The sequence below is a fragment of the Beta vulgaris genome, chromosome 5 (assembly GCF_026745355.1).
Source record: "Beta vulgaris subsp. vulgaris cultivar EL10 chromosome 5, EL10.2, whole genome shotgun sequence".
NCBI lineage: Eukaryota > Viridiplantae > Streptophyta > Magnoliopsida > Caryophyllales > Amaranthaceae > Beta > Beta vulgaris.
In genome coordinates, this window is record NC_079206.1 from 38,953,483 (window position 1) to 38,968,311 (window position 14,829).

The 14,829-nt window shown below is 41.0% G+C and overlaps 1 protein-coding gene across 1 annotated transcript; it reads left to right on the forward strand.

Annotated features, from left to right (window-relative positions):
* Positions 1 to 467: 467 nt before the first annotated feature.
* LOC109134909 (uncharacterized) lies at positions 468 to 2,317 on the forward strand. Its single transcript, XM_019249318.1, has 2 exons — positions 468 to 1,395; positions 1,476 to 2,317. The coding sequence occupies exons 1-2, from the start codon at positions 468 to 470 to the stop codon at positions 2,315 to 2,317; spliced, it is 1,770 nt and encodes a 589-aa protein (XP_019104863.1).
* The last annotated feature ends 12,512 nt before the right edge of the window (positions 2,318 to 14,829 follow it).

Here is a 14,829-nt window from a genome sequence, read left to right on the forward strand (position 1 = left end):
AGTTCAACGTCTGACAGGGTGCTTGGCAGCCCTAGGACGCTTTCTTTTTAAATTTGGGGACAAGTGTCATCATTTCTTTTCAACAATCAAGAAGAAGGTAAAATTTGAGTGGAGGGAAGAAGTGGAGCGAGTTCTCCAGCAGGTTAAGGAACACCTCCGACAATTACCTCGATTGATAAGCCCGGCCGAGGAGGAAAACTGTTTGTATATTTAGTTGTTTCACCACATGCAATAAGCGTCGTCCTCTTGGCCGAGAGAGATTCAGTGCAAGTTCCCGTCTACTTTATAACTCATGTGCTAAAATATGTCAAATGTAGATACTCGCAGTGGGAGAAATTCGGCCTAGCACTGCTCATGGCCAGCCAGAAGTTGAGACCATACTTTCTGGCTCAAAGGATTCTCATCTACACTGATCAGCCCCTAAAGCAAGTTCTGCATAAGATGGATGCTTCTGGGCGAATGCTAAAATGGGTTGTAGAGCTGAACATGCCGACCTAGCATTTGAGCCTAGAAAAGCAATCAAAGGTCAAGCCTTAGCTGATTTTATTGTAGAGCTCACCCGGCCTACAGCTGAACCCGTCCATGATCCAGCTAGGGGAAAACGACATTGGACCCTTATGGTGGATGGGTCGTCCACTGCTAATGGTTGCGGGGCTGGAATAATCTTCCAATCACCTGAAGGGGATAAATTTGAGTATGCGATCAGATTTCAATTCCAGGCATCAAACAATGAAGCAGAATATAAAGCGTTGTTAGCCAACATTAAAATGTGCAAAGAGGCTGGGGCATTTGAAATTGAAGCAAAAAGAGATTTCTTGTTGGTTGTTAGTCAAGTAAATGGCGACTTTGAATGTAAAGAGGCGTCCATGACTAAGTACATGAAGTTGATTCAAGAAGAAATAAAAACATTGAAGCGGTTTGTGCTCGACCAGATTCCAAGGTCTGAGAATCATCAAGCTGATGCTCTCTCAAAACTAGCCAGTTCGGCCGAAGGGGATGTGTCGCAAACTGTGTTTTGGAAGGTAAAGCAGGCTAAGAGTATTGATCAAGAGCAAGTTATGTTCCTCAACCGAGGAAATGTTTGGATGGATCCTATCATTGAATTCAAGAAGACTGGACGCCTGCCCTCATATCCCTTGGAAGCCAAGTATGTAAAGGTAAGGGACAAGTGGTTCGAGCTTTGGGATGAAACCTTATACAAAAAAGCATTTAACCGGCCACTCCTGAAGTGCATTACTAGGGAGGACGGGTTGGATGTCTTGAAAGAATTGCATGAAGGAGCTTGTGCCTCTCATATTGAGGGAAGAGCATTAGGAGATAAGACCTTAAGGACAGGGTATTATTGGCCCACCTTAAAGGAAGACTCCTTGGTCTATGCAAAGAAGTGTGATAGCTGTCAGAGGTATGGCAACATGTATCATAAGTCGTCTAATCATCTGACTTTAATTCTTTTTCCCCTTCCCTTCGCCAAATAGGGAATGGATATCTTGGGGCCATTTCCTGTAATGCCGGCCATAAGAAATTTGTGATAGTAGCAGTAGACTACTTCACTGAATGGGTCGAGGCTAAGGCTATGAGAGGGATCACCACTAATGATATAAAAGGGTTTATCTGGAAGAACATCATTACAAGATTTGGTATGCCTCAGTCTATTGTCTTTGACAATGGACCGCAGTTTGAGATGCCTAAGCTCAAGGAAGGGTTGGTCGATAAGGACATTAAAGCTCACTTTGCTGCTATTGCTCATCCTCAGGCAAACAGGCAAGTAGAATCCTTTAACAAGATCCTCTCAAACGGCATAAAGAAAAAGCTGTACATTGCGAAAAGTCTATGGGTAGAGGAACTACATTTAGCTCTATGGTCAATTAGAACCACGGCCAAGAACTCGACTAGGGAGACTCCATTTATGGCTGTCTATGGCTCAGAAGTCGTCCATCCCATTAAAATAGAAGAATCCACTTTGCGAGTTATGCTATATTTAGAAGAAGCCAATTGGGCTGCCCTTCGCACAGTCTTGGACCATGTTCCAGAAGTCCGGGGTAATGCTCTACTTAGAATGCAGCTGTATAAACCGCGAATGGCTCGTGAGTTTAACAAGAGGGTAACCAGACGACCGTTGAAGGTGGGGGATCTTGTCTTAAGAAAAATGGAAGCAGTCGGTCGCGCCAAAGAAATGGGCAAGCTCACGCCGAATTGGGAAGGGCCTTACAAGATCGTCCACGAAGTCCAGAGTGGCACCTTCCATCTGGAAGCGATGGACGGTCGTCCCATTCCTCGGACGTGGAACTCGAACACTTTGAAAAAATACTACATCTGATGTAATTTGAAAGTTATAGCTTCCTGATAACAAAGTGTCATAGCACATTAATGAAAAATTAAAAATGTATACATGTATCTTGGCTCCCAGCCAAGCAAAATTCATATAATACAAATATGTCTCATTCTATGACTGTCTCTTTACTTGTTATGCTTTAATATTTGTATAAGGGCGCCCTACCATCGGCCAAACTGGTGGTCTAGAATAAAATTTCCATTAAAGAGCATCAAAACAAAAACACCCTTTATTAGGACATAGGCCAACATGGTTAAAGCCATTAAGGTTTACACATGACGAAAGCCACCAATTGATAAACTTATAAAGTTAACATGAATCTCCTAAACGAAGGCGGCTGGAATTAAGAAACTTTAGTAAGGGGTCTTACTTTCCATCCAAAGGCCACTCACCGTAATAACCACGTTAGTAAAGGAATAAGTTATTACAAACTTTAACAAGGACGGACGGATTGCCGAAATCCTATATTATTTTGTCTTGCATAGTATATTACTATCAAGCATGGTCGTTCTCCTTCTTAGGACGAAGAAATTGCCAAAAACTTTTCAGCCAAGAAGGGGGGGAGGGAACCAGTACATAGTAAATACACTAATGCAAGTAGCAAATCATCCTTGAAAAGAGAACCAAGCCTTTGTGCGATTCTGGGCAAGTTGTGACGAACAACTCTAGCATTTCAGGCCGAACAACTTTGGCATTTGGTGTCATAATTCTTATGCGTGGATTAGTTCGTCTATGATTGGATTGGTCAAATAATGATTGAATTCATCCATAGTTGAGAGCATGATCAAAGTAAGAGATAGTAAGTGAAAAAAGATATTCTATTATAAAAGTTTAAAGAAAATCACAACACTAAGGTATAAGAAAAAGGAGACACTACGCTAAGTACAAAAGGCCTGCGGCGGCCAAGATTTAGCAGAAAACAAAACTAAGCGTCTGGCTCGGGAGGATTGTTGGTGTCATCTGCTTGAATCTCTGGATCGGACTCCTCTTCTTCTTCTTCGTCGTCTGAGGACTCTTGAAATACTGGGCGCTCCTTTCCGGCCATAGTGGCTTTGTGAAGGCTTTCCTGAAACTCTAGACGACGTTGGTATCTGGGAACGTTGTCAGCTTTGGCCAACATTTGAAATGCCTTCACAGCCCAAGTCTTGGAGGTGTCTATCACCTCATTAAGAGTCTCGTTGGCCGACTCAAAAGCATCAGTTGCCTCCTTCTTCAGCTCGTGATTTTTCGCTCGGAGAAAGCAATTCTATCTCCGAAGCTCAATGGCCTTCAGAAGGGTCGTGTTCCTTTCGTCCTTAAGAGTCCGCTCAAGGGCAGCCTTCTCGTCCAGAAGCTCATAAAGACGGATGAGATATCTTTTGTTGGCCGATTCCATCTCAGCTGAACGTTTCTCTCAGGTTTCTCTCGACTAGCGATGCAGTACCTCCTACTTGGCCATGGCAAACAGAGCCTTATCCCCAGCAGTTGTAGCATCCCGGACGAGCTGCTTGTTTTCTTTTTTGAGCAATCTTGCCCAGTCCTCAGTTACTATGCAGCGAGAAAATAGCTGAAAAGGGAAGGTCAAAGCATGTTAGAATGATTAAAAGAAAGCAAATTTTGCAAAGTATAAAAGTAAGACAGCAGAGAAATGAAGACTATACCTCAACATCTAGTTGAGACATGTAGCCTACATGCCCAGATGAAGCCCCTCTTAAGCCTTTTATGTAAGGCTCAGGGAAGCATTTGAAGAGCTCCTGTTTGAGCTTCTCACGGTCGGCCGAAGTCATCCTCGCAAAAGCCGTCGAGGAGTCATCATCCGATAAGATAGGAGAACCGTCAGGAGCTACTTCAGCTGCCCCCTTGCCTTTATTTGAAAGAGGAGAGGTCATCAGTATTTCGGACGGGTATAACCACGACTAGTTTGTTGGACGGACTCACTGGACGTCCGCCCACGCGTAGAGTTCGAACTATGTTAGAATAATAAGAATCGCCAGAATACCGAGAGGTCGATCTATAAGTCTGGGGAATATGTGAAACAATCCCCGCTACCGGCCCAGAAAAAGCCGAGTTGTCCTTTGCCGCGTCCAGCTGAGCATGTTCTTTTCGGCCCCTTCGGCCTCGTCCAAGATTACAACCGCACCCGGTTGCTCCGTAGTAATAGGGGCCGTCAAACCCACTGGCCCATATATGGAACCATGGCCTTTTCCTCTGTTGAAGGGGGAATTTCCTTTGTTAAAGGGGGAATTTCGACCTTCGGCAGGGAAGGCCGGTCAACTTTCTTTTTCTCGATCGTAAAGCCTTTGGATTTTTTGGGAGGAGGGGAATCTCCCGTTGCGGCCGGCCTTTTCTTTGTGGCCGCCTTCTCCGCCAACGCCCTAGACGTTGGAGCATTTTTCTGATAAAAGACAAGTAAAATATGTAAGCGTCAAGACAAAAAAGAAAAGTTCTAAGGATATCAAGACTCCAATTTGGACGGGACTTGCCCTAAGAAGGAGACCGGCAAGATCCAACAAAATTAGGATAAATAAAAGACCAATGGGGTGTTAGTCTCTGGATGGGGCTCTGTCAAAGAGGGAGATCGTCCACTGAAGTTAAAAAGCATTTTTGTACGACGTCCCCCACCCCCCCCCCCCGGAAGCAAACCGGCCACAAAAGCATTGGCCGCCTTTTGTTTTTGAAGTCAGGAGCGTCCTTATAAAGGAACCTGTCCAAGAAGTCAACAAAACTATTGATTCTTAGGACGGGGTCCTGCTTTTTTAAGGAAGCCGACCACAAGAAATTTGGTCGGCCTCCTCTTCGAAACAGGGAACGTCCTGATACTAGGGCTCGTCCAAAAAACCAACATATTGATTCTCTGGACGAGCCTTGTGGGTTAAAGAAGGTCGGTCAATTGTTTCTTGGACGCCTTCCGTTTTAAGCAAAGATGTATCCTGGAAGAAACAGGTCGACAACAAAAAAAAAAGAAAAAAAAAAGAAAAGGAGTTTAGCTTAGCTTTACCAAGGTGTCCATCCTCTTTCCCGAGCCGGACTTACTGTACTCCTTCCATAAAGTTTTTGTGGACTTGGACATACTGATATATATCTCATGTCCAAGAATTCTTTAGGATGGCTCTAGCGGAAGCTGCACAAGAAGAAAGACATTGATTAGACAATTATAATCATTAGACGAGGACATTTACTTGGGAAGAAAGACAGAAGTATACCTCTATCCTCGGCCCGCCGCAAGCTTGCGGCGACCAAGAAGTTATCATTGTAAAACCTCTCTTTAAAAGGAATCCAGTTGGACGGACCCTTAAAAGAAGAGTTGTTTGGAGTGGAATACTCCGATATCCTGAAGTATTCCATACGTCCAGTATTGGTAGTAGCTTGGCTGAACACTAGTAGAATAAATGCTATTTGTTGCGGTTAAAAAGTGCCATATTGCTGCGGTTTTGGGCGCGCAGCAATAAGTAATAACTATATTGCTGCGGTTTTAAACCGCAGCAATATATCAACATATTGCTGCGGTTCCTAGCATAAACCGCAGCAATATGTATTTTTTTAATATTAAAAAAGTGCACATATTGCTGCGGTTTTGGGCTAAACCCGCAGCAATAGGTGCACTTTTTCAAAAAAAAAAATTGTTTTTTTTAAATTAAAATATTCAATGTTTAAAGTACTTAAAATGCAATAAAAATTAAAGATAACTACGACATCAAATCTATCAACCACCAAAATAATATTTAGAAAAATAATAACATAAACATGACTCAAATCAATGTTCATTCAACAAAACTCATATTTCAACCAGACCAGAAGATGTATTTAACAACAATAACATTTAAATTCATTAAACATCAACCACATAATCCTAAACATCATATGAAACTGTTATAAAAAGACCAAAATTAAGAAACTAAAAAATACAAAATTAAGAAAATGTTATAAAAAGACCAAGAAACTTAAAAATATGAAAATCGAAAAAAAAAGATCTGACAAAACTACATCAAAATAACACTAAAAAACTTATAACACTATAAAACTGTAATTAAACAAATACAAAAAAAAAAAAAAAACCAGAAAAATATATTACAAAAAGAAAATCTGAAAAAACTGTAACACTAAAAACCTGTAATTACAAAACTACTAATACAGAAAAATATACAAAAAAAGGATGAGATTAGCAACGAACGAACGCCGACGAAGGAACGACAAAGGAGGAGATTAGCAAGCGACGAACGCCGACTAAGGAGCGATGCGGGCCGACGAAGGAGAGACGACGGAGCGACGAGGGCCGACGAAGGAGAGACGAAGGGCTATATGCTGGCGAAGGACGGCCGGCGAACAAAAAACTTACGGTGTTCACTGATGAGACTCGTCGGAAATCAAAGAAAAAACAAGGCTCGCCGGAAAATCGAAGCAGGAACAAGAAAACGACCACCAAACGCACCATAAGAAAACGCACCAAAGTCGGAAAATCAAATCAGGAACAAGAAAACGAAAAAGAAATGCGATGAACGCACCAAATGCGTTGAGGAGAGAGAGGAGAGAGTGAGGTGAGCGTAATATTTTTTCTTAACGGTTTTTTCACCAAATACCCCCGACAAATCAAAAAATTCACAATATACCCTCAATGTTTCAACAATTCAGCGTATACCCTTGAGTTTTCGAAAACGTGCACCAGATACCCTTTTCTTAACTTCCGTTAACCCACCGTTAGATTTATTTACGTTTTTCCCATCATTAAACCCTAACCCTAATCTAACCTAACCCTAATCCTAATTCAACCCTAATCCTTCCCCTAAACCCTAACCCTAACCCTAACCCTACCTCTTTGGAAGCCCCACCCCCTCCCCTCCACCCCACCGCAGTCCCTACCCTTCCCCCTCCCCCACTGCCGGCCTCCCCCACCGTCGGCCTCCCCCACTGCCGGCCTTGCCCACTGCCTGTGCGTCTGTCACCGCCGGCTTCCCCTCACCCATTCCCCGCTGATTTTCCCGGCGATTTCCCAGCCCCTACCCTCACCGCCGATTCCCAGCCACCGACTTCCCAACCCCGTCGATTTTCCAGCCCCGATTTTACAACCTTTCGAAAAATCCCACCCCTCCCCCTCGAACGCTAAACCCCCACCCCATCGATTTTCCCGCTCGCTGGAGCTTTACTTCCTCGCGTTGTGTCGATGCTTTGCTGCTTCGCCGGAGATTTTACAACCCTTCGAGAAATTGACGGCGAGGGAGTAGGGGAGGGGCTACAAGGCTTGCGACGGTAGAGGCAGTGGAGGGGGAGGGGAGAGGGAGCGTGCTGCGGCGGTGGGGGGGAGGGGTGGGGGCTGGGTGGGGTGGGGGCAGGTGTAGGGGAAGGGGTGGGTTAGGGTTAGGTTTAGATGTTAGGGATTAGGGTTTAAATTAGGGTTAGTGAATAATGATGGCAAAATTGTAAATAAAGCAAACGGCAACCTAACGTCCGTTAGAAAAAGGGTATATGGTGCACAAAAATGAAAAGTCAGGGGTATATGGTGAATTGTTGAAACATTGAGGGTATATTGTGAATTTTTTGATTTGTCGGGGGTATTTGGTGAAATAACCGTTTTTTTAATTGATGAGGAGGAAATGAATGGGAGAGAGAAGAGAGAGTGGGGAAGAGAAGGTATAAAAAAAAACGGCTAGTTGGGAGGAGTTGTTAAAAGGAAGTAGAATAAACCCTAATTGGGCCGTGCTAGTTGTTTTAAAACACCATATTGCTGCGGTTTTTATTAGGAACCGCAGCGATATATTAAAAAAAAAAAATTAATATATTGCTGCGGTCCTACGTGGAAACCGCAGCAATATTTGCTGTTCAGGGCCCCACATTTTTTTAAAAAAGTGTCCGTTAGACAATATTGCTGCGGTTTTGAGCGGGAACCACAACAATATTGTCAATTTCTATTTTTTCTTTTCTTTTTGCGTGTTATATTGCTGCGTATAGGTAAAACCGCAGCAATATCACCGCAGCAAATAGCATTTATTCTACTAGTGTGAAATATCCATATCGTCTAGCCACAACATCGTTAGGGGCCTGCACGAATAAAATTCCGCCTTCCAGGCGTTCATCTTGGACATTTTGTCCCAAGACGTCAAGAAGCCATGACGGTTACATACACTGAACCAGGCCCCTTCCACGGTCATGGGAACTTTATATACATAATGTATCTGGGTAAAAGAGGACAAGAAAGAAGCGACACCTTTCAGCTCGCAGACGGCCAGGAAGGTTAGAATATTTTGCCAAGAATTTGGGGCAAGTTGGTTATGGATGATGCTATAGTGTTGAAGAAGTCGGCTTATAAAAGGATGCAAAGGAAATCGCAACCCTGCGTCCAAAGCTAGACGGTAGACGGCGAAGTGGCCGGACGTGGCACTAACTATAGTATCCTCTCGTCTTGGCAAAACAAAGGAGAACCCCGGTATAGGCATGGCCGAGGAGAAATGCGTAAGGTATGAGCCTATTCGTCCAAGCCAACTATTGTCAACTAAGATGAATCTAGGGTCAGATAGAGGACCTACGCGGCGCCTAATTTCAAAAGAGGTAGTAGAGGGATCGTCCGAATTATTGGACGAATTCGGTGAAATATCTACTTTGTTGGCCTCGTCACCGCCATACCTTGCGTGGACGGGCTCGCTTCAGAAAGCCCCACATTGATCCTCTCATCCTGGACGCTGTTAGGAGAAGGGGTTCTGTTTGCTGGCCTTGCGCTTTGAACCTCGCGCTCTCTCTCGACAGGGATTCGGCCTGTTGATGCCTCCATTTCTGAGCTGGAGGCCGGGAGATTCATCCCTCGTCTAATGCGAGTTGTTTGCTTGACGCGCGCTAGATTACCCTGCACAGGTAAAGACTGGGTCGTATGACTTTACCGTCCATGTCAAAATAAAATAAAATGCATGTCCGGCCAGAATAGGCCCAACTCTAGAATGTGCCGAGGAAGAAAGGCTCTCTGGTCTAGGGTTAAGACCAACCCTTAAGCGGCCGGGAATATTCGATGAAGAGGACGAATCCATTTTTTCTTAAAAAAATGAAAAAGGAAAAGTACAAAATAAGGATTAACAAAAGGAATACCTGTTGAATTACTCGGACGGATGGAGGAAACTTAAGAAGATCTTGGACGAATTGAAGAAACATAGCGAAATCTTGGACGAAGGCTCTTTCTCTCTCTAAGGTTCAGTAAGGAATTGAGCAGAGTCTCTCTGTCTAAAAATTCTCTCAAGGATGTGAAAATGATTTCAGAAAGGACAATGGGTCATATTTATAAGGAGGTAAAAATGACCTCCCCCTCCGGTAAAGTAACCGTTGCACCCCAAAAAATCCTTGAGGGCTGACTTGTTGAGACCGGCAAAATGGAACCCTTTTTATCTTAAAAAAGGTAGGGTTTCCGGTCGGTTAAAAGAGAATTCCAACCGTTTGGGCGCCTAAACAGGTAAAAAATCCTCTTTTAAGGGGTAAATGTTGTAGCCTAAAAGATCAACGGTTATAAATGAGACACTTGGCTCCATCGTCACCCTACATGTGGCACTTTGCTGCTGCAATCAAGTATGTGGCCTAGAAAGGTGCATGGCCTAAAGTACACTTTTCTGGATAAAGAAGGTTGTACTAGCCCTCTTCTGGCCCAACCTATCTTAGGCCCAGTAAAAGCAAAGAACATGTTTATAGAAAGGATGATGTGTACTCTCCAATCAATGATCGCCACGTGTCATAATATTACTGCTTAGCTAATCAGATGCTCTCAAATTAGGGTGACATCAAGGTACATCAGTCTTTTCAAACACTATAAATAGTCCTTGAAATCAGGAAAAATGTACGTTTTTCAGGGCAGTATACTGTTATTCTGCTAGAAATTCTCTCTCTCTACTTTCTCTTTTTAAAGTTCCCTTTACACTCCTGATACCTGACTTAAGCTTCGGAGGGGAAAATACCACCCAAACCTCCAGAGTGGGTCCCTTTTTGTAGGTTTGAAGGCGGAGCTCAGGTTCGAGTTTTGAGTCGAGACATTGTTGCACAAGTATCTTATTGTTGAACCTATTATTGGGGATAGTAGTATTAATTTAAGAGTTTAGCACTACGTAACGAGAATTACAACAACTAATCCTACTATAACTAGGAAACAAACAAGTCCTAACAAAACTAGGATTTATAGAAAATAACCCTTTCTCATATGGATCAGTTTTGCAAGGCTAGGAGATCTAAATATGTAGAGTGATATAATGATCAGAGATGATTTTCGAGAATCATTTTTAGTGAATAATCAGGGTTCATAAATGAGGACTATAGATTACAACTTTTCGGGTGTTTATTTTGGAGGCACCACCACATATAGAAAGCCCCCACTTTGGGTGAGCATGTCTTGAATTAGGCATGGCGAGCCTTAATTGAAATGTACTTGATCTTGTATTTAGCATTTGGAGTTTTCACTAGGGATTTTTCTTTGGGAAGTTGATAAGGGAAAGTCAAATATCGCCAGAGACCATGGAATTGTCAAAGAGTCATTCAGGGAAAAGGAGAGCTTAGATTTATAAATAAAATTTTTAAATTTGCGACTCAAATGAATGTAGGTGGGAAAAGGATTTAACGAGGCTAGGTTCAAACTCGAGTCCATTTCATGATCTAGAAAGAATATGCTCCTATATTTAAAAGTGAATAACTTAGGGGTGTTACAATAGCTTATTAGCTTGTATTGTGCAGTATGTTTCGGGTAGAGCTGGCAAAATATTACCCAACCCGTCAACCCGACTCGAACACAACTCATTAATAATGGGTTGGGTCGAAATTTTCAACCCGTTTAATTAAATGGGTCGACATGACCCAACCCATTTAATTAAATGGGTTGACCTGACCCAATCTGTTTGAAAATTTCGACCTGATTTTAACCCATTTAGGGAAACAATACAAAAACTCTATCTCATTTCACAGCTAAAAAACGTTAGGCTAGCCCACATAGAAAGTTAAAAAGTAAGAAACCTAACTCGTTACAATTAATGTTGAACAATTGAATATGGAATTGTAATGTTGTTGCTTTCGTACAAGAGTTGGGTTGGGTTGATTTTGAACAATATCTAGCATATGATTATGTAATGGCTTAATGCTAAGTTGTTGCATATTGTTGCTTTCTGACATAATTTTCTTGGAAAAACACGAAAATAGATTAAACTGGTTGACCTGATGCGTGGATGATGAGTCCTTGTTCTGTTAGGACACTTATGCAGTTTCCAAGTTCTGTTAGGACACTATGTATTTTAATTGCTTTATAACTCTATGTTTTAGGTGTTTGAGTGATGAAGGAATCCTATTATACTTAGGAGTTTAATTCCTTTGTCATTGAGTCTTATTAGGAGTCTTATTTTATAATTATCTTTAAAGTAGGCGTGTGGAATGGGAATAAATAAGTTTAAGCTTGTTATTTATCTTTATCCTTTAAGATAAAGATAGATAAGTTTGTTAGTTGTTATTTATCTTTATCCTTTAAGCTTTACTATATAAGTTAGGAATCTTGTACTATATAACAAGATTTTCGGCCATATGAATAAAAAGATAGAGTTGTTATTTTTGTTTAAAGATCAAAGGTTATTTTATGATTGATTTTGGACGTACTTAATTCTAAGATTTCATTGTTTTTAGAGAGTGAATCTAAATACAAGAACCTTAGATTTAGGCGAGTGAAACCTAAAACTAAGCGAGATTTGCGTGAGTTAGTGAGTGAAGCTAATAAACCAATCTCAAATCTTTTCCTAATTCAATTTTGAGGTGAGTGAAGCCCTAAAAGTGAATTAGAACCCTTAGTGGAGTTTAACCGAGTGAAGATTATTCGAAACTAAGCAGATTTCGTTCGCGGAATCATATCAAGTGGTATCAGAGCAGGTTTATTGTGACGACGCGTGAGGGAGCTTGTGAAGTCGGAATTTTGATTTTTTGGTTCTATGGGTAGCTAACATACAGAGCGACATTGTGTCAAATCTTCAGCCCATTCCGATAAGTAACGAAGTCCCAGCAAACGCAAACATTGGATGCAAATTTCTGTTTTTCGGACAGATTACATACTGTTAGTAAAATAAAAACTGCATTCGATTGGTTTATTATGTTTTGATGAAATATGGGTCAAGTGTTAAGGATACCTAGGGGTATATTGTGACAAAATTTCATGAAATTTCGAGGTGTTTTACTTATGTTTAAGATCTCAAACTCTGAGTGAAATTTTAGGGTTAGTTTACTGAAAAAAACAGTTGGTTATTGTTGTTTGGTCCGTATGGATGAATTTGATTTACCATTGAGCGTCAAGCAAGCCTTGTACGTATGCAAGAAGCCACTACAAGGGTTAATTCTTTGATGCAACAACAATACTTAACAAAAAAAAGAATGGTTAGAATTTGAAGATGTTCCTTGCAACATAGAGGAAGTAATTTCATATTCAATTTCTGTTATGGAAGTTGAAGATGAATTAAAAAATGAATCTTTTGATTGTCCAAGTAACAAAGATCTAATCTTGGACGTTAAATATGCTACATCCGAGCATTGGTACAAGATGTTTCTACACTTTTTGAAGATTATTTCTTTCAAGATTGAGTTTCACACAACCGGAAAATACAAAGGTTAAACAACATGCTCGTGAAGGAAGTGTGGATGTACATGGCAACCTTATTACTCTAGTTCATGGGTTTCGCATATGGATTGTTGCATGGTTACCTTGGAACTTAAGGACAAGTTCTTTTCAAGAGGGGGAGATTGATGCGTGGATGATGAGTCCTAGTTCTGTTAGGACACTATGTATTTTAATTGCTTTATAACTCTATGTTTTAGGTGTTTGAGTGATGAAGGAATCCTATTACACTTAGGAGTCTAATTCCTTTGTCATTGAGTCTTATTAGGAGTCTTATTTTATAATTATCTTTAAAGTAGGCGTGTTATATAGGAACAGATCAGTTTAAGTTTGTTATTTATCTTTATCCTTTAAGATAAAGATAGATAAGTTTGTTAGTTATTATATATCTTTATCCTTTAAGTTTTACTAGATAAGTCACGAATCTTGTACTATATAACAAGATTTTCGGCCATATGAATAAAAAGATAGAGTTGTTTTTTTGTTTAAAGATTAAACGTAAGTTTATGATTGATTTTGGACGTACTTAATTCTAAGATTTCATTGTTTTTAGAGAGTGAATCTAAATACAAGAACCTTAGATTTAGGCGAGTGAAACCTAAAACTAAGCGAGATTTGCGTGAGTTAGTGAGTGAAGCTAATAAACCAATCTCAAATCTTTTCCTAATTTAAGTTTAAGGTGGGTGAAGCCCTAAAAGTGAATTAGAACCCTTAGTGGAGATTAACTGAGTGAAGGTTATTCGAAGCTAAGCAGATTTCGTTCGCGGAATCATATCATGACCCATTTATCATAAGGTTGGGTTAGGTTGTAATTCTCAATCCGTTTAAGTTAACAAGTCGGGTTGGGTTAAGGGGTTCTCAACCGGCCAATAACCTGCCAACCTAAACTTATCTTGACCGAACCTGACCCATTGCCAACCTAGTTTTGGATTGTCAACCTTCAAAATGAGTACTATATGTGTGTTATTGCGATCATCAGGTAGCCCTTCCCTTCCAGCACCTGAAGCCCTAAGTCATACACGTTTCGAGAGACCATGTGCCAATTTTTTTGGTATAATAGCGCTTGATACCCATCTGGACCAAGAGCACGAAGAGAGCCCATATGATTTACCACTACATCTATTTCAAGCTTAGAAAAAGGTCTTGAGAGATGATTCCAATCTTGCATAGAGAGTTCCTTAGAGCATCTACAATGGGGTAGGTTGGTCTTACTTGGTCTTTGAGTTTCTTTTTTCTCTCTCCTTTCCTCCTTCTTACACCTCACATTCCACTAAAACTCCCACCAACTCATCTTTTTTTTGTCACAATGGTGTGGTTGGTCTTACTTGGTTTTTCTATTTCTCTCTCCTACTTTTACCAAACCCCACCATATACTCTCTCTCCTACTTTTACCAAACCCCACCATATACAATGTTTATTTTTTATATAAAATAGATGATTTATATAAATATATGCTTTTTGTGCACACCATCCCATGCTCATATGGTCTGGATTTCCAAACCAACCAAGCCAAAGAGTCAAGTTCCACAACAACAAAACCAAGTAAAACTAGTTTTATTATTTGCTAGACCAAGCTAAACCCACCCCATTGTAGATGCTCTTACAAGATCTGGGAAGGACTCAGAAACTTTGCTCTAACACATAACAAACCTTGGTTAATTGCATATGATTTCAATGAAACACGCTTTTCTTTCAAAACAAGTGTGGCTTATCATGAAACTAATAGGTCAGTCAAATTCAATGAATGGATAGATGACCTAGAATTGATTGAAGTAGATTTTTCAGGTAAAATCTCACACATGGGCTAGGGGATTGACACCAGAAATAAGAAAAAGTGCACGGCATAATAGAGCACTCTGCAACAATGAATGGGGGCTTAGATTTGAACATGTTGGGTCAAACACCTTCCTGCAATTCAATC

Excerpts from the sequence above, each read along its gene's own strand:
- LOC109134909 (XM_019249318.1), top strand. The coding sequence starts at position 468 with ATGGGTTGTAGAGCTGAACATGCCGACCTAGCATTTGAGCCTAGAAAA. Across the intron at positions 1,396-1,475 it reads TGCAAAGAAGTGTGATAGCT|GGAATGGATATCTTGGGGCC; the intron begins GTCAGAGGTATG and ends TTCGCCAAATAG.